Source organism: Sylvia atricapilla, chromosome 5, assembly GCF_009819655.1.
Source record: "Sylvia atricapilla isolate bSylAtr1 chromosome 5, bSylAtr1.pri, whole genome shotgun sequence".
NCBI lineage: Eukaryota > Metazoa > Chordata > Aves > Passeriformes > Sylviidae > Sylvia > Sylvia atricapilla.
In genome coordinates, this window is record NC_089144.1 from 39,006,589 (window position 1) to 39,031,309 (window position 24,721).

At 35.4% G+C, this 24,721-nt stretch overlaps 1 protein-coding gene across 1 annotated transcript in view; it reads left to right on the forward strand.

The window, feature by feature from the left end:
* Positions 1–24,721, forward strand: part of OTOGL (otogelin like) — a 91,075-nt gene that overhangs the window by 52,788 nt on the left and 13,566 nt on the right. The window contains exons 29-48 of the mRNA XM_066318748.1: positions 560–676; positions 3,419–3,575; positions 4,096–4,122; positions 5,603–5,770; positions 7,451–7,729; positions 8,466–8,583; positions 9,810–9,889; positions 10,768–11,037; positions 12,633–13,567; positions 14,240–14,417; positions 15,296–15,438; positions 16,484–16,507; positions 16,646–16,738; positions 17,356–17,545; positions 19,831–20,045; positions 21,882–22,023; positions 22,371–22,556; positions 23,076–23,288; positions 23,996–24,100; positions 24,404–24,511. Coding sequence (XP_066174845.1) covers positions 560–676; positions 3,419–3,575; positions 4,096–4,122; positions 5,603–5,770; positions 7,451–7,729; positions 8,466–8,583; positions 9,810–9,889; positions 10,768–11,037; positions 12,633–13,567; positions 14,240–14,417; positions 15,296–15,438; positions 16,484–16,507; positions 16,646–16,738; positions 17,356–17,545; positions 19,831–20,045; positions 21,882–22,023; positions 22,371–22,556; positions 23,076–23,288; positions 23,996–24,100; positions 24,404–24,511 — 3,748 coding nt within the window. The remainder of the gene's footprint in view (positions 1–559; positions 677–3,418; positions 3,576–4,095; positions 4,123–5,602; positions 5,771–7,450; positions 7,730–8,465; positions 8,584–9,809; positions 9,890–10,767; positions 11,038–12,632; positions 13,568–14,239; positions 14,418–15,295; positions 15,439–16,483; positions 16,508–16,645; positions 16,739–17,355; positions 17,546–19,830; positions 20,046–21,881; positions 22,024–22,370; positions 22,557–23,075; positions 23,289–23,995; positions 24,101–24,403; positions 24,512–24,721) is intronic.

Below are 24,721 nucleotides of genomic sequence, written 5' to 3' on the forward strand. Positions count from 1 at the left end.
TTTTCTGTTTTTTTTTTTTTTTTTTTTTTTTTTTTTTTTTTTTTTTTTTTTTGAAGAGATGCTATAAGCTATGTAGTTGTAACTCACCCATTTTTGAGTTATCACGATGACCTTTGACTCTATTTTTTTAATGAGTTGTTCCCTTCCTACCACTGCTTCTTTATTTTGAACTTAGAGGCTAAAGCCATCTGTAGTATGACTCCATTTAAAGTCAGTGAAAACCACCCAGGATGGATTTGGACCACGTATTTGTTTGTGATGTTACAGTTGGTTGCTCTGGTAATGATTATAATGTGTCACAAAGAAAACATTTTGTCTTTATGCACTGAGCAGACAGCAGGAACATTTTAGTGGTTTAGAACAAAACAAAAAGATTCTTTTTTGTGAAAATGTTTTTTGTTACAAAAACAAATCAAGGAAAGAAGATGAAGAAGATAGCATTTAAAATTTTATTTTCTGATTATGCAAGTATTGAATTATATGATACTGTGGTGTACTTGAGTCTGTGATAAACACAGCTACCTATAAAATATTTGTGGGTTTTTTGCTTGTTTTCAAGTGCAAGAGCCCAAATGAAACACTGAGACCATGTGAAGTACATCAGAGCAAGTTCCCTTATGCCAAAAAGGAATGTTCAATTTTATACAGTGATCTTTTTGCACCTTGTCGCAATGTGGTAAGTTTATTAAATATCCAAGATTGCTGTCATGAAAATAATAAAATTCCAGTAATTAATTTCCTCTTGCCAGTACCCTCAGTCTAAATGTGAGGACACAGACTAAAGCCCCGCGAGTATCTCTGTGTGGGTGGGCTATGTTTGTACAGAGCTCCCTGTTCCTTTCCAGATTGGAATCTAAACATAAAAGTGGTAACAGAGTTGTGAGCTAGTCAACTGAATAATCAAGGTTTTATTCTCTTTAGAATTTATTTTTACCATTTATCTGTATAGGTAGCTAAGTTTTATAAATTGTAAATTTATATAATTTGAGGGATTCTAAAGTAACTGTATGTGTAATGCATCTATGGCTTAGCTCAAATGGTTTTATTTTTAAGTGTAATGCTGTATACAGAAAGAAATATGAGAGCAAGATTTCAGCTTCAGAGCTATTGGTATTTTTGTTTGGCAGTTTATCATCTGGTTTTATCAAAACTCTGAGGTTTGGTATCCTTGTTTTCCCAGTATCTGGCTGAGCCTGGGACTTGAATTACAAAAATGTCCTTCAGTTCGGTCTAGACAAGATGGGGACAACACTATTTTGTGTGGTAGTCTTTTATTCCATTTTAATCCTCCCATTATCAATGCAAGACATGCTTTCTACATTTTCCTCCTATTTCTGATTTTAGCTACCCAATGGTATTTAGGTGCTTCTTTACGCCTGAGCAGCAAGAACCACTACAACATTTCATCTCAGTCTCTTAATTTCTTTATGATTATTAATACTAAATGAGCTGTCTCAGCTGAACCTCCTGACTTTCAGGACCAAAGCTGGACATCAACATGGTTATGAATTTGCCTGTGAAGGAGGTTGCGGTAGCTTAGCCCAAGAGATTTATTGATGTTGACTTAAGTTACTATGTAAAGAATTTTTGAGCATGTGCCTGAGAACATAGTGATGAGTGTATTTTTGAAGTGGCAAATAATAAATAAAAATGGAACTTTTGAGAGTTTTTAGGAAACTGTATTATTGTAACAACTTGGAAAGATCTTTTCTCTTAAACATTAATTTGCTATATCTTATCCATGTCGTGATTAGAATTTGAAAATATTATGCCAAAAATTTAGCATAATTATGTTAAAAAATCTATGCCAGGAGCAAAACATGTAATTTTATTAGTAGTCAAGTATTCCCACATGTATGTATCTATCTTGTATGTGAGAGTCTGTAAAGCAAATATCTTTCATGTGTTTTTAGAACTTGTTTATCAGGTTCCTATTAATGTGACAGTACATCTCCTGCAATTGTAATGTAAAGTGACCTCCTATAAAGGGCATGTGCAGATGACTGCTGGGTGAGGAACAAGGTGCCAAGAAAAAAGCCTGAGCAGAGACTGAAATTTGGGCCATGAAAGAACATAAAACATAGATAGAGGTTTCAAATGTGCTTATTGTTGCTCCTGCTATGTGGATGGAAGATCCTGCAGTTCATGCAGGCAAGCTCCTGTCTGTGGGACAGGTGGCCTTGCAGTTCAATTCAGGCTACAATACCAGTTTTCAGGGTGACAAAATCTTTCATCTCTGCCTGGCAGCAACTGATGGATTGCAGTTGCCCAGAAAGCACTGAATTCAAAGGGGTCTGAGGAACCTGAACACTTAGAGAAAAAAGGGTCTTCCTCTTAATTCCTGAAGTCAGCAGGAACTTTGGCCCAAGGCTCCCAGTTTATCACAAGAGCAGGATATTGCTGACCCATGGAGGGATGCTGTTCTGCAGTCATGAGAGACAGGCTGAGATCTTTGGAACCAGTTTGCTGTTTGGTGATTTCTACAAAGCTACTACTGCCACTTTCAATGGAGCTAGTTCTCATGTGCGTCCCCCACATCCCCAGTGGTATCCCTGTTTTCAAAACAGGAAAAGAATGAAAGCACAATACCATCTCTCTACCCTTGATCCAATCCCTGCCAGCTTCTAGCAACTGCCAGCTGAGAAGCTGTCTTTGTGTTAGATAAGTACTGCTTTGTTACCGTGGTGGTATTTCTGTAATCTGACGTGTGCCAGTTGAGTGCTTTACAACTGAGCTAGACCAGAGACTAAACTGAAGAGAAGCATTGCTTGAAACATTCCATGTGTTGAGTAAGAACACTGTTTTGGAAATATTGCTCAACATTACGAAAAAGATGATTTAAACTTAACAAATAATGTATCATGTAAAACCATGAAATATTGTGATAGGATTTTAGAGAATGTGGGTTTCTGGTCTAATGAAATTTTGTGGGCAAATTGTATTAAAGTCTTGATATGTGCAGAAATGTTTTTTTCTGCACAGTGTCACAAGTGGTCTTAATCTTTCTTCCCCTGGGAAAACCCCCCACTTCAAATAATTATTTTAATAACTTGGTAATAAGAGTCACAGCTCTGATTTTGTTGTTGTTCATGCAGAACTGACAGGATGACTACAGATGGCAGTATTTGCCTTATAAAAGCAGAACTGCCAGCTTCAATAATTCTTTAAAATTGATGAACAGCAGGTGTGTGGACAAGCACATTTTTAGTAATCCCTGATTGAATTTTTCTTTTGACCTTTAACTTAGGCATATATAAGCTGATCATTTGAAGTGTACATTTTATATAGTAATATGCCCAAGCTTTGGAAAAAACTTATTTTTGTGTTTCTTTCAGTCAGTCCAGAAGTAAAACTCCTGCTGTAACTCGATTTTGTACAGCTCATGCAATTCACCTATTTTTCTTCTTTTCCCCCCCAGATTGATGTGACTTCTTTTATCAAAAATTGTCACACAGATACATGCAACTGCAATCTAGGTGGGGACTGTGAGTGTTTGTGTACCAGTATTGCAGCTTATGCCCACAAGTGCTGCCAGCAAGGAGCAGCGATTCACTGGCGATCTCCTCTGCTCTGTGGTATGTACCTGGGCTGGCCACGCACCACAGCTCATCTCACAGGCATCTCTGGCTTTTTTCTGCCCAATTATACAAATATGACAGAAACAGGTGGATAATAAACATAGTTCACATCTCTCAAGCTGTCTCTTGGTTAGCTGTGTCATCCTTATACACCAAATTCACTGTCTTGCTGAAAAGGGCTGGCTGTGCTAAGGGTGTGTTAGTGCAGACTGAGAAAGGCACTGGTGGATGCCTAGTTTTCTGTGTAGGGCTGCAAAGAGACCCAGTCTGTTCTTTTCACTGATAGCAAGAAGGGTTCTTAGCTGTAGAATAATTTCTGCTTCGGGTCTTCTGTCACTGAACGAAAGTCTAAGAAAATAAAATCACTGACTTTCATAACTTGTGGGTTATGAAACTTCCTCACTTGAAAGTGAGCTTTACTTTTTTGGGATGCAGATATGCATGGATTCTCTTGTTACCTTGTAATAATAGTAATAGTAAAAAACCCGACAATAATAATAATCTTGTTTTCTTTTAGCTTATGACTGTGAATATTACAACCAAGGTATGTACTATTTGATATTCTTGTTTAAAAAACTCGATTTATGGGCTTTTTCTTTAACTTGATTTATGTAGTTTTAACATAGCTTTTATTTTTAATGAGTGAAGGTTAGTGGCTCAGCTGTGTTGAATGATTCTAGTAATCCCTAATGCCTTTATTAATAACTTCAGAATGTTCAGTGTGAGGGATGGATTGATCCATCATCCTGCAACATATGGTAGCAGTAGGGAGAAGGTTTAGAAGGACATTTCCTTGTGTTTGTACTGTAAATTTCAGAGCTGGACCTACAATGTTTGGACATTAATATGCTATGGGATTTTATGCACAAATCTCACAATACTGTACTGTAAAAAGAACAGTACCTTAGAATGAGGATGAATTGTATTCATTTAAAGGAATTAATTTCTGTGTCATCCCGTCCAATATTTGCATACTGTGCACATGCTTTATAGAGAGTAATTGATAATGAAAAGGGAAACTTGACTAATTGAAATTATATGGATCTGACTTTTTATGTATCTTTTTGATGACTAGGATGACTTGCATCCTATAATGAGGATCATTATGGAGATGATTTTTTTTTCTCCTCATCTCTGGCCAACTACAGTAGTAGCATGTAGGTCTTGCTAGGTATAGCTGACTTCCCATAATTACTTTGTCATAGGGAACTTTATCTTGTTCAAAAAGGTTTGAGGGCATGGCTTTAATGGTGAACATCATGACAGTGGTCTTAAAGGTCTTTTCTGACCTTAATTATTCTATGATTCTAAGAAAAAGTAGGAAGGAGTACTGGATTTGGCTAATTTTCTTCATATAATTTACATGAATTTAATAATATATTAACAATATGTAATATATAATAATATAATATATAATGATATAATAACATAATGTATTTGTGATGACAGTGGTGTTTTAGCTACTGCTTATACAGGTCAAGGCTTTTCCCAGTTCTCATGCTGATCCACCAATAAGCAAGCTGGGGCTGCACAGGAGGTTAGAAGGGACAGAGCTGGGACAGCTGACTCCAGCTGACAAAAGGGATGTTGCAGAACACGATGTTGAATTCAGCAATAGAAATTGGAGGGGAAGTTTTTTGGGACTGGCATTGTTTAGGGTTTGTCTAGTTGTTGGTCAGCTGATGGTGAAGAATTTTGGCTTTTTCATCACTTTTCTTGCAATTGTTTTCTTTCATTTCCTTTTCTTTTTCCTTATTTCTCTATAAACAAAACTCAAACCAAACCATGACTTAACTCTCTTTATCTCCACCCATGAGTTTTTTCAGTTCTTCCCATCTGATTCTTTTGTGAGGTGTGGGGTGAGTAAGCAGGTGTGTGGTGCTGGGGTTAAAGTCAAGGACAGAGTTATGCATGTTTCTACTACCAAGTGGAACCAAGTAGAACCAAGTAGAAAACTAAGACTTAAGTTTTGTGTATTATGTGATGAAAATTTTTATTTTTCTTATTGATTTTTATTCCCTTAGGTCTTGGTGAAGGGCCCTATATTTTGGCAAGTTTTGGAGTGAATGACACAATCATAGGGGCTAATGTATCCAGCAGAAAGATATTTCCCCTGCCTAGAACTGGAGCACATGGAAATGTAACTTTCAGTTTCATGATAACTCCAGGTCTTTTCAAAGATAAAGATTTATGTAAGTGTTCTCAGCAGTTTTGCTAATGGTGAGATATATTTGTCAAACTATGTGAATGATTTTTGCTGCGTCTTCTAAATGCTCTAAAGTAGTCTAGATATTTTTAGTTATTAGAGTAAGTGGCCAATGTCAAAATGAAGGAGGGATTTAAATTTTTTAATATTAGAAAACTTCACTTCCAGCTTTAAAGTTCACTTCTCAAAAATTATGTTAGAAATATTAAAAAATACAAGTGCATAGAACAACTTTGTGAAAAAAGAGTTAGATTGTATAACTGGAAACTGGTGAATTTTACACAAGTATCTAGCAAATATCAACACTAAAGATCAATGCAGAATATTTTTGTCTACAGTAAAACTGGTTCTACTTTAGGTTTTTACCTTATTTGCTACTTTTCCTGACCTAGAAAATGTGCAGCTCAGAATGATCAATCCATTTCTACATTGTTAATAAGCAGCATCTTTGTGCAATGTAGAAGGTAGTTTCTTAGGTGAACAGCTAATCCTAAATTCTATTTTTCACTTACCAGAGACTTACCAAAACTACAAAAACAAAAACAAACAAACAAAAAACAAACAAACAAACAAAACCAACCAAAAACCCAAAAAACAAAAAAACCAAAAAACCCCAACCCCCCCCCCCCCCCAAAACACACAAAAAAAGTAAATATTTTTCTTTCTTCACATATGTGAAAATTGTGCCGATTAAATCAATAAAGATTTTGTTATTGCTTTCTCAAATAATTTAATTTGTTGAAAAAAATCACAAACCCTCAAAAATCAACATGAAGAAGGGCTCTTTCCACAGAAAAATTTTGAACGAAGTTTACAAACATTTGAATGTTCATTGCCATGGGAAAATTAGGTTTTTAGATGTCATTTTGAAATAAAAAATACATACAACAAAAAAATTAATATAGTCTTGTCAAATCCCCGTGTAAAGTGGAAGTAAATAATTCATTATATCTGTGCAGTACACAGATGACTTTCATATGGGTAAAGATGATAAAGAGTAAGATAAAGAGTGAGATAAAGGGTAAGATAGTATTCCTCTAGATTAAAGAACTTCAAGACCATATTCAAGTTAAAAATGAAGTATGAAGTCACTCTTCTTTTAAATTCTTACATTTTCAGAGAAATTTTTCACTTTTGATTTGTAGCACAGGTAGAGCAAATAGAAGTCAAGTCTGTTATTTGGCTATAGATTTTCTTACTGTATTTCTGGACATGACTGCATGTAAAAAAAGCCTGACCTCAATGTTTTTACAATGTGACATTATTTACTATTGAAATTTTGGCACCGCTAAGCTGTCAGACATTTGTCCAAACTTGAGAAACTCCCAAGACGTCCAAGTTCCAATCTGAGTCTGCTTAGGAATAATTTTTGAAGGTTAGTAGCAGTAGGCTGAATGCAATTTTGGTCTAACTGATAAGTTCCCTGGTGGTTCTGGATTATATGATCATTTGAAGTCGCTTTTAGACCCTTTGCTGGGTTTCTAACTCTCTTTTCGTACAACATAAAACTGTTTGTTTGGGGTTTTTTTTGCTTTTGTTTTTGTGAAAAGCGAGTTTTTAAAAGGAGCCACTTAACAGCTAATATATAGGATTTAATTTCAATTATTAAGTTGTTTCCTGTGAAAAAAATCGCCATTTTATTTTTTTTGTTTTTCTTTTGTGGAAGCTCTGTCTCTTGTTTCTCTTGAATCTGCTGAAAGACCAAACTACTTTCTGTATGTACATGACAATGAAACCATTGGGTTGGAGCAGTGGCAGGCAAGTGCCTCTTTTCAGAGACGAGCCACCTTCTTCCACCACCAGGGTCTCTGGAGTCCAGGGCTCAGTGCCTTTGAGCTGCACAGTAAAAAAGGCTATTTCATCATTCTCACTTCATCCAGTGTTAAAGCGGAGAAGTATGATGATTCAGAAGAATTCAAACATTTCAGTAGCTTTAGTATTGAAGGTAATTTTTACATAATCCCCAGGGATAAACATTCTTTCTCTGCTTGCCTTCAGAGCACTTTCTTTCTTGTATTTCTTCAGCAATAGTAACAAATATTTTATCCTGTTTTAAATTTCTGTCTTTCTTTGCCTTCCATTCCATCTCAAAATGCTATTATTTTCTAAATTTTGCAGATAGGATTGCCACTTTATCTTTGAACTATGTTTTCATGGCTTACTCTTTCAAAATTAAAGTGGCATGCCACAAAATGATGTATATTAATATCTCATTAGAAATCTAAAGATATCTATTCTTTTAATGTATTGTATAGAATACATTATTGCATTATACAATAATGCAATATATACAATAAGCATTATAAGCTTATTGTATATATAAGCAATATATATAATATATACAATATATACAATAAGCAATACAATTGGATAATTGTATTGCTTCTGAAACCAACAGTATCTTCACTATGTTTAACTGATCTTTGAGGTTTTGAAACAGAGGAAATTGTAAAAATGAATAGCTGCATTTATTGTGAAAGCTTGAAGTGTCTTTTACTTGAACAAACTTAAAATACTTGAAACTGAAGAAATCTCACAAATTGGAAAGTTCTGAAAAATTTATCTATTTGGTTCTCATTTTTTCATTTATCTGAAAATCCCAATGTGTGTTATAGAAAAGGCTGTAAATTTATTGTTTATTGACTGTTGAATCAATAAACCCCCCTTTCTTTCCTTCTCAGAACTCAGTGCTTCTGTCCCTTACAGAAGGATGTGTGAATGGCGATATGAATCTTGTGCTAATCCTTGTTTTAAGACATGTAGTGATCCTGAAGGAATAGCATGTAAATTTCTTCCCCTGTAAGTAAAATTAATCTCATATTGCTATTGTATCGTTTTTTGTAAGAAGCATACCATTTGCTTTCTGAAAATTACTGCTGCTACAATATCCATTTAGTTTTGCTATCCAGATTTCAATATCATTCTTATTAGAAACTCTCACAAGTCATATGAAAGCATTTGTACCAAGCCTCTGATTTCTGCCAGTTCATATTCCCATTTACATGCGTCTTCCAACACAAGAATAAGAGGGTTTGTATTTAGCCCAGAGGATTAACTTCTGGTAGTAGTTAAGTAGAAAGCTATTAAAATAAATCAAGGCTATTTCCTTTTATGGATTTATAGTCACGTCCTAAATCAGCACACCATGATGCTAAAACGACAACTTTCTGGTGTTTTTACAACAGAGGTCAAAACCTGTAGGAATAGCAAGGGAGGAATACGCCCTCTCCTGTAAAAAGAGGGAACTTTTATACTGGGAGATGCCCACTGGTGTGAAGGGAAGGATTTCAGAGGGGTGATGTTAGCTTGGGATTTAGTTAACACAATTCCTGTTTCCATGGTTCTTCCCGACCTCTATAAAAACCAAAGTAAACTAAAAGGAAAAATGCCTTAAAGCTCAAGGAATAATGCAGTGGAAAAGAAAAGATATTTTTGATTTCAGACTCCCTAGACATATGCAATTTATGATTAGTAAATACTACTAATATGACTAATTTTCTCTGTTGGTATTCTTAGCTTTTTCCTTATGGAAACAGTCATTATTGTCATGATTTTCCTATTGAACAGTCCTCCCAGAAAAAACCCCATGGGAATATAGTGATTTGTCTTCATTCTCCTATGTTGAAAGGACACAAGAAAAAGACTTTATGGAGTCAATCTAAATATTTTAATATCTCAAATGAACATATCCGGATAAAACAAAAGTTTTCTAGACAAGTTCATAATTCTGTGAAAAGCCTTTCTGCTTAAGGATCTAAACTTCCACCTGGTTGTGGAAGCAGAATGGTCCAAAGCTTTCATGTTCATCAGCCTCTGCAAACAATTACTAGTTTAGAAATAGAATTGTGCTGCTCAATAACTTTTTGACCTTGAAATACCTCAAAATGCTATGTTCATAATTTCATTGGAAAGTTATCAGAACTCTGATAAGACATCATAATGGCTTGTGTTGCCAAAGGAAAATAATTGAAAATTAACTTATAGTTCTACTATGGCTCTAGAATTGACTGTGCAATATTTTAAAGGGTTGAAGGATGCATGCCATACTGTCCCAAAAACATGATCCTTGATGAGGTCACACTTAGATGTGTTTATCCAGAAGACTGTAAGTATACTTTATTATGCTTATTTACTCTTATTAATTACTCCAGAGATCCCAGGAAAGGACTATTCAAATGTATATTTTTAAAAATTAAATGCTTTCTCAGAACATCTTTCTGTTGAAGATTGTGTCTCTGGGACATATACTCCCTTCCCAGTCACCAAAATACAGCTTCCGCCTTCAAGCAAGTTATATTTTTAAGTTGAATTCTCATATTTCTATAATAATGACTTATATGTAACCTTTTGTGATTATATTATACTCAGAGCAACTGTATTTGACTATATAATGCTACTATACCACACATCTGTAAGGGAAAGATCCCAAGTGAAAGAAATACAGCTGTGGCAAAAACTTCAGTCTTATCAGAGGATGACACACTAACAAATTCAGCCCATCTATTTTGTAATTTCTGGTGTGCAAAGATACCACATTATTTGCTTATTTTGTGTGACAAAATGTTATTATAACAATAAAATTTAATTTTAATCTGTATTTTATTGTACAAATTTTGAATTAAATGCATTTTGGTTAATATTTGCTAGTACAAAGTATGCTGTCTTCTAAGGATGTAATACACTTATTTCAAATATTTAACTGTTTTGGATTTACTGAATTTTCTATGGAATTGCCTTGTTGCTTCAAAATTGCCCTGCAAAATAAAGGTTTTCACCAATAATTAAAAATTAATTATTTCATTTGCAGAGAAAATTAGAAAACATTTTGAGTCAGCTGAGTTCCTCAAAGTCATCAGGTGACCTGGAACCATTGGCAAGATCTGATTTGCTAATATTTAAATGGGATTTGAGTAGAAATAGATTTGCTATTTTTCTTTACTAATAACCCATAAAAGACAGTTAAACACACATTTTTCCTTTTAGGCATACCTGTGACACCTACAGAATCAGAAATTGGACTGAAACCTTCACTGTTAATCTCTCACATGGGTCCTACCACAGGGAGATTTCCTCAGACGCCTCCTGCATTTGTTACTTCAGGGAATAAATCAACTCTCATCAGTGTGACAGACAAAATAACCATGAATGCAAACACAGTTTCAAGGGGAATGAATATGTCGGCACAATCCATTACAGACTTTTATTCATTGGAAGCATCTAATGCAGCCACCTACTCAACATTTTCATTACCAAGTACAGTGGAGCCTTCTGATGTACTTCACAGCACAGCCAGCCCTACTGTCCTTTCCAAACCCATTCCTTCAACAGATTTTCCAATTCTTCAAGCTTCAGCAGTCACACCACATACTGCCCACTCTAAGGCATCTATAACTTTCCCCATTACAATAAAAGCTCCAACAACCCTGCTTAGTCCAAGTTCTATTCCAACACATTCTGCATTATTAACACCCTCTTCCCTAGTGATAGTTCCATTTTCATTTGAAACGTCAACCACTAAGCTAGGAACAGTCCAGCCTTCCTCAACACTAACAACTTTAGCCTCCAAGATAACTTTTGTTACTTCTAAGCTGCCTGCAGGGATTGGGAAGAGTAGGAGTCCTTCAGTAAGTCATTCTAAGGGAGCAGAGATACACTCTGAACCGTCTTTGTCTGCCTTGCAGGCTGACAGAGAAACTTTCACAAGACCTGTGTATCTTCTAGGTCCACAACTGACACTAAGCACATCTACTTCTCCTATGTCTACTTTGTCTGTTAGAACTGGGTCTGGCATTAGTCAAACTGCAGTTTACCCAACACTCATTTCTGCACTGACTTCAACTGCTCCTCAAATTCCTATGACTACTTGATTTTCTAGTTCTGAGACAAATGTTCCTCAATTAATCACAGTTTCATATTTTAAAACAGCAAAACTCTTATCTAAAACTTCTCTGATATCATTAAATGCTAGTTCTTTAACCAGTTTTTCTCCAAAGCCATTTCCACCTTCAGTGCAAACTTCAATGTCTGCTCCCGAGCAGACATCTGCATTAAAAAAGGCAGAATTTCTGCTGCTCTGCCAATAATAATGACTGTATCTTCACCTCAAGTTGTTTCTCAAATCCCTAAAAACACTTCTTCGAGTCCTTCTGCAATATGCACAGTATCTACACCAGTGCATTCTCTGTTTATCTCCCTTAAGCCCAAAGCTATGGCAGATGCCACTGTTGCCCCAAAAAGTCTTTATACAGTATCTTCTGGTATGCCCACTCTTCTAGTCAATTCAATAATCTTTGGTACGTCTGTAGTAAGTAAAGCTGCAACAGAAAATAAGCATATAATGCACACTGATTTCTTTTAATGGTCCTCCATTTCTAAAAAGCCAATGAAATCCATTACGTCTACACATTTCCCTCTCAGGACATTGGTATTACCTCTAAATGCTACATCAATAACCACTTCAGAACTTACAGAATATCCAAAAAGTTCAGATACAGAACTGAAAACTGACCCTGTGGCTCAAAGTTCAGGTACTTTCATTTCCAAAGATCCATTTTTTACAAGGTCATTACCTTTATTTACAACCTTGTTACCAACATCTTATGTGACATTTCAGACTACAAGCTCTTCATTGATTTCCATAGTAGCACATCATCAATAACACAAAATATATGTGCTACCCAAGCATCAGTTTCATCTCTAGATACACAAGAAACTTCTAAAATTCCAGTTATAGACCTTATAACTTCTGTGGATTTCCCTAAATTCACTTTAAAAATAAGTCTCTCTACCAACTTGTCAGCAGCACTAAAAACATCCATTGTAATGCCCTCTTTAACTAATGCCTACAGCCTCTGAAATCACTTTAGAAAGCTACCCCTCTATGCCTTCGCCTCCTAAGACCACTCATATCTCTAATGTTTCTCTAGGAAAACAGAGTTCTTCGGTGAGTTCTTCAGAAGAAGATGGAACAATATCAGCCATACCAGCTGGAATCATCACTCAGTCCACCACGCCAATGACCACAAACACAACAGTGAATGGTACATCCTCAAAAGCACCTTATGTTTTTGCAAAAATGCTACCTACTTCTTCAGCCAGTTTATTAGTTACTTCAGACACTACCCTAGCCTCAAGGATTACTACAAAAACCACTGATTCTTTTGTTGTCAATTTGGATTTTTATATGGCTTCAACTTCAGTTCCTACCATAGAAACACACAAATCTTTATTAACAACTGCAGTAATTCAAGCTTCACAGAGCAGTGGAGAAACTCCAAAGATTAATATAATGAAAACAACTGGTACTACAAGTCCATTATCACAGATGAAGAGTACCTCATACATAGCATCAGAAATTAAATACACTACTTCATTTGAAAAAACTGTGGATATTTCAGGAGATGGTCAGACTTCACATGAGCAAAAAAATGCTACCAGGACAAAGACAACCACAACTGACAAATCATCCCCACCTTATTTGCCAGTAACTACAGTTCAGAGTCTGCTTGTTTCAAGAAATACAACCTCAGTTAAAAATATCTCTATTTCTGGAGTCCTGGATGTAGCAACATCAGATACATCCAAAATCCCAACACAGAAACCCATTACACCCTATTTTAGTGTAACAGAGGCTGCAGAGCTTCAAACCAGAGCTGTAATAGATCTATCTCATTCTAGTGGTGAAATGGCTCTGCCTTCTTCTTCAGGAACAACGGCTGTAGCTGACAAGGCTTACTTTGGGACAATGATGCATACACTGATATCTACATCTTCTGAGTGTGTGGTATGATCAGTCTTACTTTCTCCTGTATGTTAAAATATATGTTATTTTTCAGTCCATTCTGTTATTCTACATATGTAATATTAGAGATTTTAAATAGTTCCTATTTTCTATTTCATTTACTTGTTCTAAAATTCTCAGTTATTCTTAGAGGATAGTTTTGTTGCTGCTGTTACACTGTCCTGGTATATTCTGAAACTTGCTCTGATGAAATCAGGCTTTAAAGCTATATGAGTTTTCTAGATAGCTAAATACATTTCTGAGGTGCAGAAAAAGCCATAATCCTTGCAATTTTGATATTTCTGCATAATCTTAGTCTGGCTTTGCTTTTTCCATTTTTTTTTCTGTCATAGGGTTTAAAATGATGGGAATGCATGATTTTGTGTTTCTTAAAATGCTTCAGATTATATCCCCCAATGCATAATGCTTTACATAGGGTATTTCACCAAAACTGGATGGAACAGGAAGGGTTTGGGTGAATGGGCATGCATCATTGTTACTGGTTAAAACAACAAAAATGCAAGTCATTCCAAAATTAATGATGGGGTGGGGGGGGGGGGCGGCAGGGGGTAGATGTGCTGATTCTCAGAGCTGGGGAGTGAACAAGTAATCATTTGGACTTCATGTGGCCAATGAAGTTGAAGTTGACTCTGGTTGTTTTTTCTTATATTACAGCCGAGATACCTCGAACCTGTTGACAAATGTAGCCAGTATGTATGTGTTAATATGGGTTGGATGTTATACAATCTTTCAAGGAACTGCCCTAAGGATGTGCAGAAGCCAGATTGTGGTTTTCGAGGAATGCCTGTTCAAGTCAACACTGATAGCTGTTGTCCAGAATGGGAATGTCCCTGTAAGTCATCTTTTTTTTTTTTAATAAAATACGGATCCTTGATCTGTAAATGTCAAGTAATAAATCAAAGGGTTATTACAATGGGAATATGAGGTTAAATACTGGAATGGATTAAAAAGAGCTATTCATCAGCAAAGCAGAATGAAATATACTGAATATTTTGGTACCTTTGAATTGACATCCTGAGGAATCTTTTTTTTTTTTTAATGAAAACATTGAAATGTCACCTGCAGCATGAACTCCAATATTTTTCAGCTGAGACTTTTCAGAATCTTTATCGGGAGAGATGTTAAGATTTCAACATTTTATGAACAAAAAGAAATTAAATTTTCTTTAATTAAATTAAACCAGCTTTTCTGAAAGACAGAACCCCCATATTTCATTTAGCTCTAATTGCAGGTTTTATTCATGCTTAGAAACTACAGAAACTGGTGGATGAGCCTGGCAAGGGAACAAAAAGGCTAAAGAGAAGTCATATTTAAAACCTTGTAGCATCAGTGAAACCAATATTGTACTTTATATTTTTTTCAAGATAAGACAGATGAGTCCCTTGTCAGTATCTCATGAAAATATATTTTTATGCATATATCTTATCTCACATTGTGCAGATTCATTGACCTTGCCTGTAAAACATTGACTTAAGTAAAAATTTTCGCATTTTCCTCTACCCTGGGCACACAGAAGCAGGTTAAGGTATTTCCACTGCATAACCCAAACACTTACTTGAGCTTATGGCTCAATATGTTGTATGCAGAACAAGGTCATCTATCTATCTATGAATGTATAAGCAAAAGCAAATAATGCTAGAACTGAAAGTTTTTAAAAATGCCTTGTATTCAGTTTTGTGGTGACCTCATTAAATGACAGTTCTTTTTTAGGTCAGTGTTCTGTACTGTCTGAACTGAGTGTTATTACATTTGATGGAAACAACATAGCTCTCTGTAACATGGCTTCCTATGTTTTAGTCAAGTTACCAGGAGAAATTATTGTTGCTCATATTGAAAAGTGTCCTGCTAATCAGGTAAGGTTCTTGCATTTATGCAGTAATTATAATTGTTCATTGAAGCTTTTTGTGTTATAGGTTTGAAATGATGCAAAAATATGTCAATTAAAACTTATAAATAAAAGCCACACTCAATGAAAAATGCCAAGTTATTTAATTATCAAGAAGCCTCCTTAATAATGCTGTCTAGATAAAAGAATTTTATCTTCAGTTAAATAGTAATTGTTTTGTTATAAAGAAATTCAAATGTAGGTTCCTTTTAAATTATCAGAGGTGACATGTCTCCTTTCAGGCTCTCCACAAAGAAGTGTTCTTGTAACCTTGAATTTATACGTTACATTGTCATAAAAATAGTAAAATATTTTTAATAGTCACTATATATATTTTTGTAGTTATTTTAAGAAAGAACTAATGACTTTGCCATGAGTTTTTCTTTCTAGTTGTCCAACTCTCTGCATCGTCTACAGAGGGGATACAACCATTTTATTTTTAGATTGCCAGTTTAGGTCAGGTCGGTCTCATCCTTAGAGTCTATACATTTGTTTCGTTTGCATTATCTGTAGTCCTAATTTATGCAGGCCTTGAGCAACTGGATTGAGTCCATCTTCAGTTTGTGGATAAACCAGTCAGTGATGAGGGGCTTCAACAGGCTTCTTTCCTTCCCATCTCTTATTTACTCTCACAGGGCAACTGTACACTTCAACTTTAGGACTGTTAGAGGCACCAGCCTTGCATTGTTTTAGATGTTTTCTAATAAATTGCTCTCTTGGTTCCTGGTTGCACTCTAGAGGCGGGAATGCAGAACACATACACAGATGAGCTTTAGAAGTCTGTAGTTATGGTATTTTAAGAAATATAATTTGAAAGGGCCTTTCACCATATGCACTAAAGTAGCTCAAAAGTCTGTATTTTTTATTATTTATAAGGAATATATTAAATTAGTTTAATTATTTAGCTGATTGCAGAAGAACATTAAAGACAAAGAAAGTAGTAACTTATTTTTGGTAAATAAAATTGCTGCTGATTATTATTGCACTTCTAATTTATTTTTAATATTTTCCAGAGTGCAAATTCAATAAGAAAACTAGTAAGTACTTGCTTGTTTTGCTGATTTTAAAATGCATTAATATAAAAATTATTTAATTTATATAAAAAAATCCAATAGCACTGGCATCGAATTAGAAAAATGATAGTAACTAAATTTTCTTGTCATTTTTCTTTCAAGGTGCCACCTGCAAACACTTCAGGGCTCTGTTTTAAGAAGTTAAATGTCACAACAGACACTTGTCAAATAATTATCAATCGTTTAGCAAGAAAAGTAAGTATATATTGTGCGTACTTTTAAAAAATAGCTGGAGAGCTATTCTGTTGTAGAATGTGATAAATCAGATTTAAAATAAAACAGTACAGGACTAGGACTAATTTTGCAGATCAGATCCCCAATAATTCATGGTATACGAGAGGCAAAACAAAAAATTTACATTTCTGGTACCATGCTTCAGTTAAATGTCATTTTTCCAAAATGACACTTTAAAATTCTTTTGAGATTTTAATGAAGCCACAAAAGCAGTTATTCCTGAGACTATACTTCCAGAAACCCTAGAACCCTCGAAGTGATGAATACTTAAGGTGCTTTTCTTGCTAGTCAGTAACAAGTCAGAATAGATGACTTCGAATAATTGGAATGAGGCTTTGTTTCATCATATATGTGATAAATAGGATTCATTCTTTCTCTAATTAGAAAAGATTTTTTTTTCCTCATGCCTACTTCATTTGCAGTTTTTGGAAGCGACACAGGTGGGAAGTTCTCTAATTTAAGCAATGTGACTGTTATATGTGGCAGAGGCTGTAAAAGAAGTTTTTTATTGTAAAATACATAAAAAATACATAATTGCATTCTGGATTCATCTGTAAGATATGTTTGGTTTATTTTAGGTAGTCATGGATTCTGTAATTCAACCATTACCATTTTCAAAAGAAGGACTGAGTATTCAGGATACTGGTGCAATGTATGTTGTTAATACCCCAGCTGGTATTAGCATCAAGTGGGCTCATGTTACAGGCATCATTGATATACAGTATGGATCACACTCTAACACAACAAGGAAGACAGAAGGACTTTGTGGTGAGCCTATGGTGGCAAGTTTTTTCCTATTCAATAACTTCCCAGTTGAAATTTGCAACTCCCTTCTGTGTCTGAGACCAGCTGTCCCTATAGCTCTCCTTGTGACCTCATTAACTATGCTGACAATCCTGTGTGAGGGTCTGTGAAATATTAATTAATTAATAATAAATTAATCATTCTGTTTGAAAACACTGTGTTCTAATAAAGTACTTTGCAGAACAAATAGCAATCTGCACACGGTATCTAAATAACTTTTAAAAAATTTACTTATTTCTTTTACTTATTTCTGCCTGTTTTAAGAGTTTGGCTGAAGCAAAGTTAAGAAAAAGAAAACTTCTGTGAAAAAGTGGCTGCTAAAGAAGTTCACGTAGTGATAGTATATTTCAGTGGTTATGGAGAAAAGAATGCCACCTGCACTGGCAGCTTCTTGCCATGAAAATACTGACAAAATTGTATCTTGGGAAGGGTCCAAGTCTTGTGAGGACAGTGAATTAAGAATCTGAATTTAGACCTCTTGAGGCTGGGTCTAGGGTCCAAAACTGTGCTGAGGGATCTCAGTCTTGAATTACAATGATAGTAAATGTAGCATGTTTCAAGCTTCCCTGAAGCCTTTTTATAACTTTGCCAGTATGAATAATATGGAAAAGTGTAAGCAAGTGATTAAAAATTACTTTAATTTTAATCATAAATATTCATTTTCTTATGGTTTCTAATTTTACATAACCTACTTCATATTGAAAAGGAAAATGAACTTACAGTCTTTTAAACTGCCTTTAGTTTTAAAAGCAAACAAATTCAGATATGCTTCAAGTATAATTATAAACAAATCAAATCTTTAAAATCAATTCCTGTCTTCTGCTTGAACAAAAGGAAAGTTCTCCTAAATTTAGTGAGAGAAGGTGAAAGTTAGCCCTGCATCTTTTCCCAGTATCATGCCATCTTTTCTATCCATGCCAAGCGAGTGGGCCAAGATGACGCCAAGTGTAGAAAGAATTATAGAATAGTTCCTCTTTGTGTCATGAGAAGATAAAAAAAGGAATACTATGCAGACAAATCCAAACTTTGCTTAAACTGTTGCACTACCTGGTATTTTGCAGTGAAGTCTGAAGTTTTCTTTAGTGCTTCTTTCCTGTCCTCTGCTGTTTGTTCCTGTCTGGGATTCTGCAATCTTCCTCTCATTCTAGAAAAAGTTATAGACCTATGTGGTAGATTTGCTTTATTTTTAAAGCTGTATTGATTCTGCAGTTCTGTAGCATGGCTTTACAAATTCTAATGCCAGCAGTTTGTGATCTGCAGGAAGAAGCAGAAGAGTTAAGTATACTGGAAAGTGGTGCTACTGTAAAATACTTTTTATTTAAATGCCATCCTCTGTATTTCTCCATGCTGTCTGAAAGAATAATAACCTGCCCCACCAAGCTAGTCCAGTTCTTACTAAAGACCCTGGGAAGCATCAGACTGCAGGGCTGAAAAAAAGAGAGTAAGGGTGTAGGGTGTGCTTAACAGTGCAGAATGGAAAACAAGAGAGAAACTTCACCTGATCAGTGCCTGAGATGTAAAACCAATATGAAGATGAAAATTTGGGCATTACTCACTTGTTATGTGCTTAAAGAGATCATGAATTTTTATTCATGAATCAAAGGGATAATGAACTCAGGTAAACAATGAATGGCAGGGGTCTAGGAAGGTTGTTTTTACAGTGGTTTTGTAGTAATAACTAGAGTAAGAACAATATTTTCTCTAGATAAAGTTATTTGTTCATCAGAAGATTCTTTTCATAACTTCTTGCACTTAGAATTTTCAATTAAATCTCAATACAGTGTGAAATCATTGGTTATGAGCAATTAATTTCAAAACCATCTCTTATTACTCCCAAGGAGCTGACTGCCATTCAATAGAATAAGATCAGAATCTAGTGCCATATCAGTGATTTTGATACACTCAACAGCACATTTTGGTAGCAGTTTTTCTAAAGAGTTAATTGTTGTGAAAGGTACAGTGAGTTATATTGTATGTATGTATACTGTATTAGAATATGTATACTGTTTTAGAATACATACAGTATACATACATACATAAGCCGTTGAGCTGAGAACTAAAATCACAAGCAGGAAGTTGGAACTACATTGGCCATGCAGCTGCCTTAATTTATAAACTTGGGTGACTAAGTTTCACAGGTCAGCCTGATGCAATGTTGGTCATAACTTATCAAGTGTGCCCTTCTTTCCCAAATGAAGGGATATGGCATGTTTGTGCTTTGAATATGATGTTCTGTCTCACATAAATAGGGGTGTGTAATGGAGATCCTAGTGATGACCTGAAGATGCAAAACATGACCATAATTACAAATATGGAGGAAATTGAAATGTTCATCAAGAGTTGGGAAATTGAGAAATCACTTGATGTAACAACCAGAAGGCCAGTAAGAAACTGTATTGAAGATAACTGCACATACTGTATGGAACTGTTAAACAGAAGCATTTTCATCCCTTGTCACAAGAAAGTGAGTATGAGGATCAGAAAAATTGCAGGACCAAGTGAAATTAAGAAAAGAGTGACTGATACATGCACATTTTTCATGTTTTGCTTATTTTCATGATTTGGCAATGGAAAAGGTAGGTTTAATACCGCTGTCAAGTTGTCAATTGTAAACACACATCTGTATCTGATCCCTGTGCTATTATGCTGCTTTTTGAAATTACTTAATGGCGTTTCTCAGAGGTGATACACTGGATCATCATGTCAAGATAAACACATTCCAGAGGTGTTATTTTATTAAATGCTTGACACTAGATCAGAAAGACACAGGATCACTAGAACAGAAAGCCTCATGCTTCTGCTGCACACAACAGCAATTCATGCAGTGGCAGACTTATTGAACTAAAGAAATTTCCAGTTAAAAGAATTTGACATAGTAAATGTTACTATGTTGAAAATTTTGAAATGTTGAAAATTTTGTAGCATTTCTTACAGGAATCATAATAATATGTTTCTACAAATTGTACTTTCTAATGGGGATAAAGATGCATGCAGCTATAGAGGTGGGTAGACCTCTGTAGGTCACTAGAGGTGGGTGGTGCAGCACAGCTGCTTTCCAGAACAGAAAATGAGGAAGCCCCAAATCTCTGAGGTCTAATGGACTTTCTTAACTTAATTTCCCAACTTAATTACTCAAGTGGCCCTTTCTTTCTGAGAGATAGGTGTGTTCAGATTTCTGATTCACTTCTTCTTGTTGCCTTTCCTTTGTTTTTACTGTGTTACACTTTGATTTTCATCACAGAAAAATGTTGTTAAAAGTATTGCATGCAGCTGAGTCCCTTGTTTCAAATTCCTAAGACCTCTCCTCACTTTCCTGAGGTAGAAAAAAATGCAGGGAGTTCTTCTGAAAGGAAAGAAAAAAAGTAGTTTCTTTATATACAAAAAATAATAGATATTTGCCACAAAAACTTAGGGAAGGAGTGAGGGTAAGCAGTTTGGAATCAAGAATATAGAGTAGCACCCGTGAGTAGCAGGAAGCTTTTCATAATTGTTTTGACATATCTCATTTTGTAATAATTTAGGAAATGAGAGGAGTCAAAATACCTACTGCATACATATTCCCAGGAGAACACTGATAGTGCATCTTTTCCTGGTTTAAAACAAAAACTGACATATCATCAAGATTTTCAAGTGGTTGGTTCATCCATTATGAAATTTGTATTCTTTCATGTACACGATGATGGTAGAGCCAGCGTGGGTGGAGTGTATTGTGCACTTTCTGGCATGAAGAAGCTGATCAAGGATGGGTAACAGAGTCATCATCAGTGAGATGAACTTCTGGGCAGAAGTGAGAGACTGCTTGAAGATTTGCTGAAAGTGAAGAGGCAGAATGAAATAAAACCTGACTTTTACATCTTATTACAAATTTATGCAAACAAACCCGACAGAAATAAGAGAGGTTGCACCACCTGCATTTAGGTTCAATAAAACAGGCTGTTAGGTCCTACAGACACAGAAGCAGAGGAACAAGTAAATAATTCACAGCAGGATTGTGTGGAAGATATAGTAGCAGTGTTTAGCTGAGATTGTTCACTTCTAGTTGACAGGGCTATACTGAAAAGTTCTTTTAGATACTGTGACATTCTCATTAGGGCTGCATTTTCTGTCTACTGATCAGCATAAAAAATTCTGGCAGTTTAAGTTTTTCAGAATGAGTGTTCTGACAAAAATAATATTTTTAAATTTAGACACTGCTAGTGATTTTTCCTCTTGTGGCTGTATTATTTCTCCTAATTACTAATTTATTTTAGTTACAGGAAGTTCTTATACTTGGTAATTCCCTATTTCAATATGTTCCTAGGTGTCACCACAGGAATTTTGTGAGAAGATGTGGGTCAACAGTACTAATTTTTGGAACTATGAGTGTGATGCACTTTCTGCGTATGTGGCTTTATGTAACAAGCACAACATCTGCATTAAATGGAGGACACCTGATTACTGTTGTAAGCAGATAACTATATTTTGTACCCTTATGTGGCTTCAGTGATGACTTTTTTTAGTGATTAATGTTCAGTGATAAGTTAAAAAATATTTCCTTCTATTATTCTTGTAAGTAACATCTCATTTTATCACAGCATTGGTAGATCAGGGTACAAGTTCTTAAGATGACAATACATCATTTAGTCATTAATGAATTTTAATCTCCATTGAATTAGCTGCTTACCTAAGGTACTGTAAAAAGTATAAATGTGTGCTTTCTGTGCATTCTCACTTGTTATTGCTACCTATTTAACCAATGAAATGCTGAAAGAATACAGAGGCACTCAATGTCCTTTTTCATTCCTTGCAGCACTGAGCTGTCCTGAGGGCAAAGAATACCAGCCTTGTGTGCAACCCTGTGAAGCCAAGACATGCTTGAATAAATGGTTCTATGAAGATTCTCCCTGCTCCTACTTACGGGAAGACTGTGTGTGTAAAAATGGCACCATTCTGCATAGAACAGACTCTGACCTATGCATACCGGAAGAAAAATGTAGTAAGTACAGTAGGACAAAGTAGTTTTGCAGTTATGATAATATTAACCAGTTATATTAACAGTTCATGGTAAAACATAAACTTAAGTTCTGTGTCAGTTCTCAGTAAATGTGAATGTGGTAAAGGTCCCTTCGACAGAGCCTACATTTTCTCAAGTTTCAGCAGTTTGTACTTTCAGTTAACTTGTCTTTAAGTACCAGTGCTGATGTAGCTCTGCTGGGGGAAAAGTGATGGTCATTCTTCTATAGCTCCCAGGCTTTCCTCGCTTAAAGACTTAGGAAGGAATAATATGGGCAGGTTCTGTCTCTGGCCCTCATTCATTTTCACCCATAGAAAAGCATTTGTTCTTTTTGGAGCTTTTAAGGTCATCATCCTTTCTTGGATTCTTTTATCATAAGGCTGCACAGCCATATTATTTTATGCAATAATTTTATGCAAGCCATAGTTGCTTGCAGGAAATGGGAGCTGTCTGCTTGTTGAAGGGATATGATGCTTTTTTTTTTTTTTTTTTCCCTTATAGCATGTACAGATAATAAAGGACAACCCCGCTCTGCTGGGGAGATCTGGAATGGGTCCATGAGAGGGTGCTGCATGTATGGCTGTTTAGAAAATGGAAGCATTATTGCTGTAGAACCTGAATGCAGTGAGGATCCACCACCAGTCTGTGAAAGAGAAGGGGAAGTTCTACTCCATGTCATTGAAGAGAGAGCTTGCTGTCCCAAGAAAGTTTGTGGTACATCTCACACTTGTTTTCTGTAAATGAAGTATAATAAGAATTGTTCACTGAATTTTGTTTTTCTTACAAGTCCATGAGTTAAACAAAACTTGCACAGAATTTAATAATAAATTGATATATATACATAAAATAGAAGTACCTTGGTATTTGGAGATGTCATCAGAGATTGCTTTCTTTTCTTTCTAGTGCTTTGGTGTGATGAGCAGTATCCTCTGATCTACTGCTGTTTCCCAGGAACTGTTTTCTGGGAGCTGATCACTGAATACTAATATTCGGCCTATCCACGGTTATTAAGAAAAAGAATAAACTTATTGCTCCTGAAACATTAAGCAAAACACACTAATTTCTTCATGTTCTAATGTCTTCAAGGAAAAGGAACATATGGTCCAGATGATATTGTGCTTTTGCTTATAAGATGCCTGTAACCAATGCTGTATTGTCAATTTGCTCAAGGAATGTCAGTGGGGCATTACAGTTGGCTTCATGCATAAGGAGCAGAGCAAGTAAATACCAGTTTTAAGAGGGATATAACTGCTTGCTTGGGTTGAGCTCAAAGGTTTACTCAGTGGTATGGAGTGAACTTTAAGTTGACTTGGGCTGTCCCTGTTTTGTGGATCTCTGTATTAGATGGTATAAATAGCCTGAACTATAGGACTTGCACTTGTATCTGTTTAAAGATATAAAAGTTATTTTTTATCCCACAGAATGTAACATGTCATTGTGCGATGCCATTATTCCAACATGCAAACCCAATGAAAAATTAGTGGTAGGCTACCATCCCCTGTCCTGCTGTCCACAGTACCGATGTGGTAAGGAAATACAAACCCACAGTTTGTGGGAAGTTTTCCATACTTGTATTATATGTTGGAAAAAAAATTGCATTACAAGTTGTCTTGATTGTTAACAGAATGGGACACTGTAAATAACACCAGGCAATGATGTATTTTTTTAAAATATTCTCCAGTATTTTCTTGTGTTTGTGTTTTGTGTTACTTCTGATTTACAGTCAATTTGGGGTATTTTATTTTAGTTAGCATATGAAGAATTTATTTTCTTTATCTTTTTCGTATTTTTTCAGTGACTCCATTTAAAACAGTGTTTGTTTCCTACAGAATGTGATCCTTCAGTTTGTTTTAATGCCTCCCAGCCCGACTGCAGAGAAGATCAATTTATTGTTGAAGCAAAACAGGAAGATCCCTGTTGTTTCTCTCATCTCTGTGGTAAGAAGCCTCAAATATTTTATGAAGAGTTATGGAATAGTCAAACATTTACAAGAACAGACTATAATTCTAAATTAAATAAGGCAGGAATTCTTGGAATGAGATTTCACACAGATCTGGCCGGCTTGAGCATAATTATTCTTGGGTTTGGGGGTCATTTCTTTCCAACATAATTTTGAATATCATATTTGAACTTTGTTTAGCTTTTAT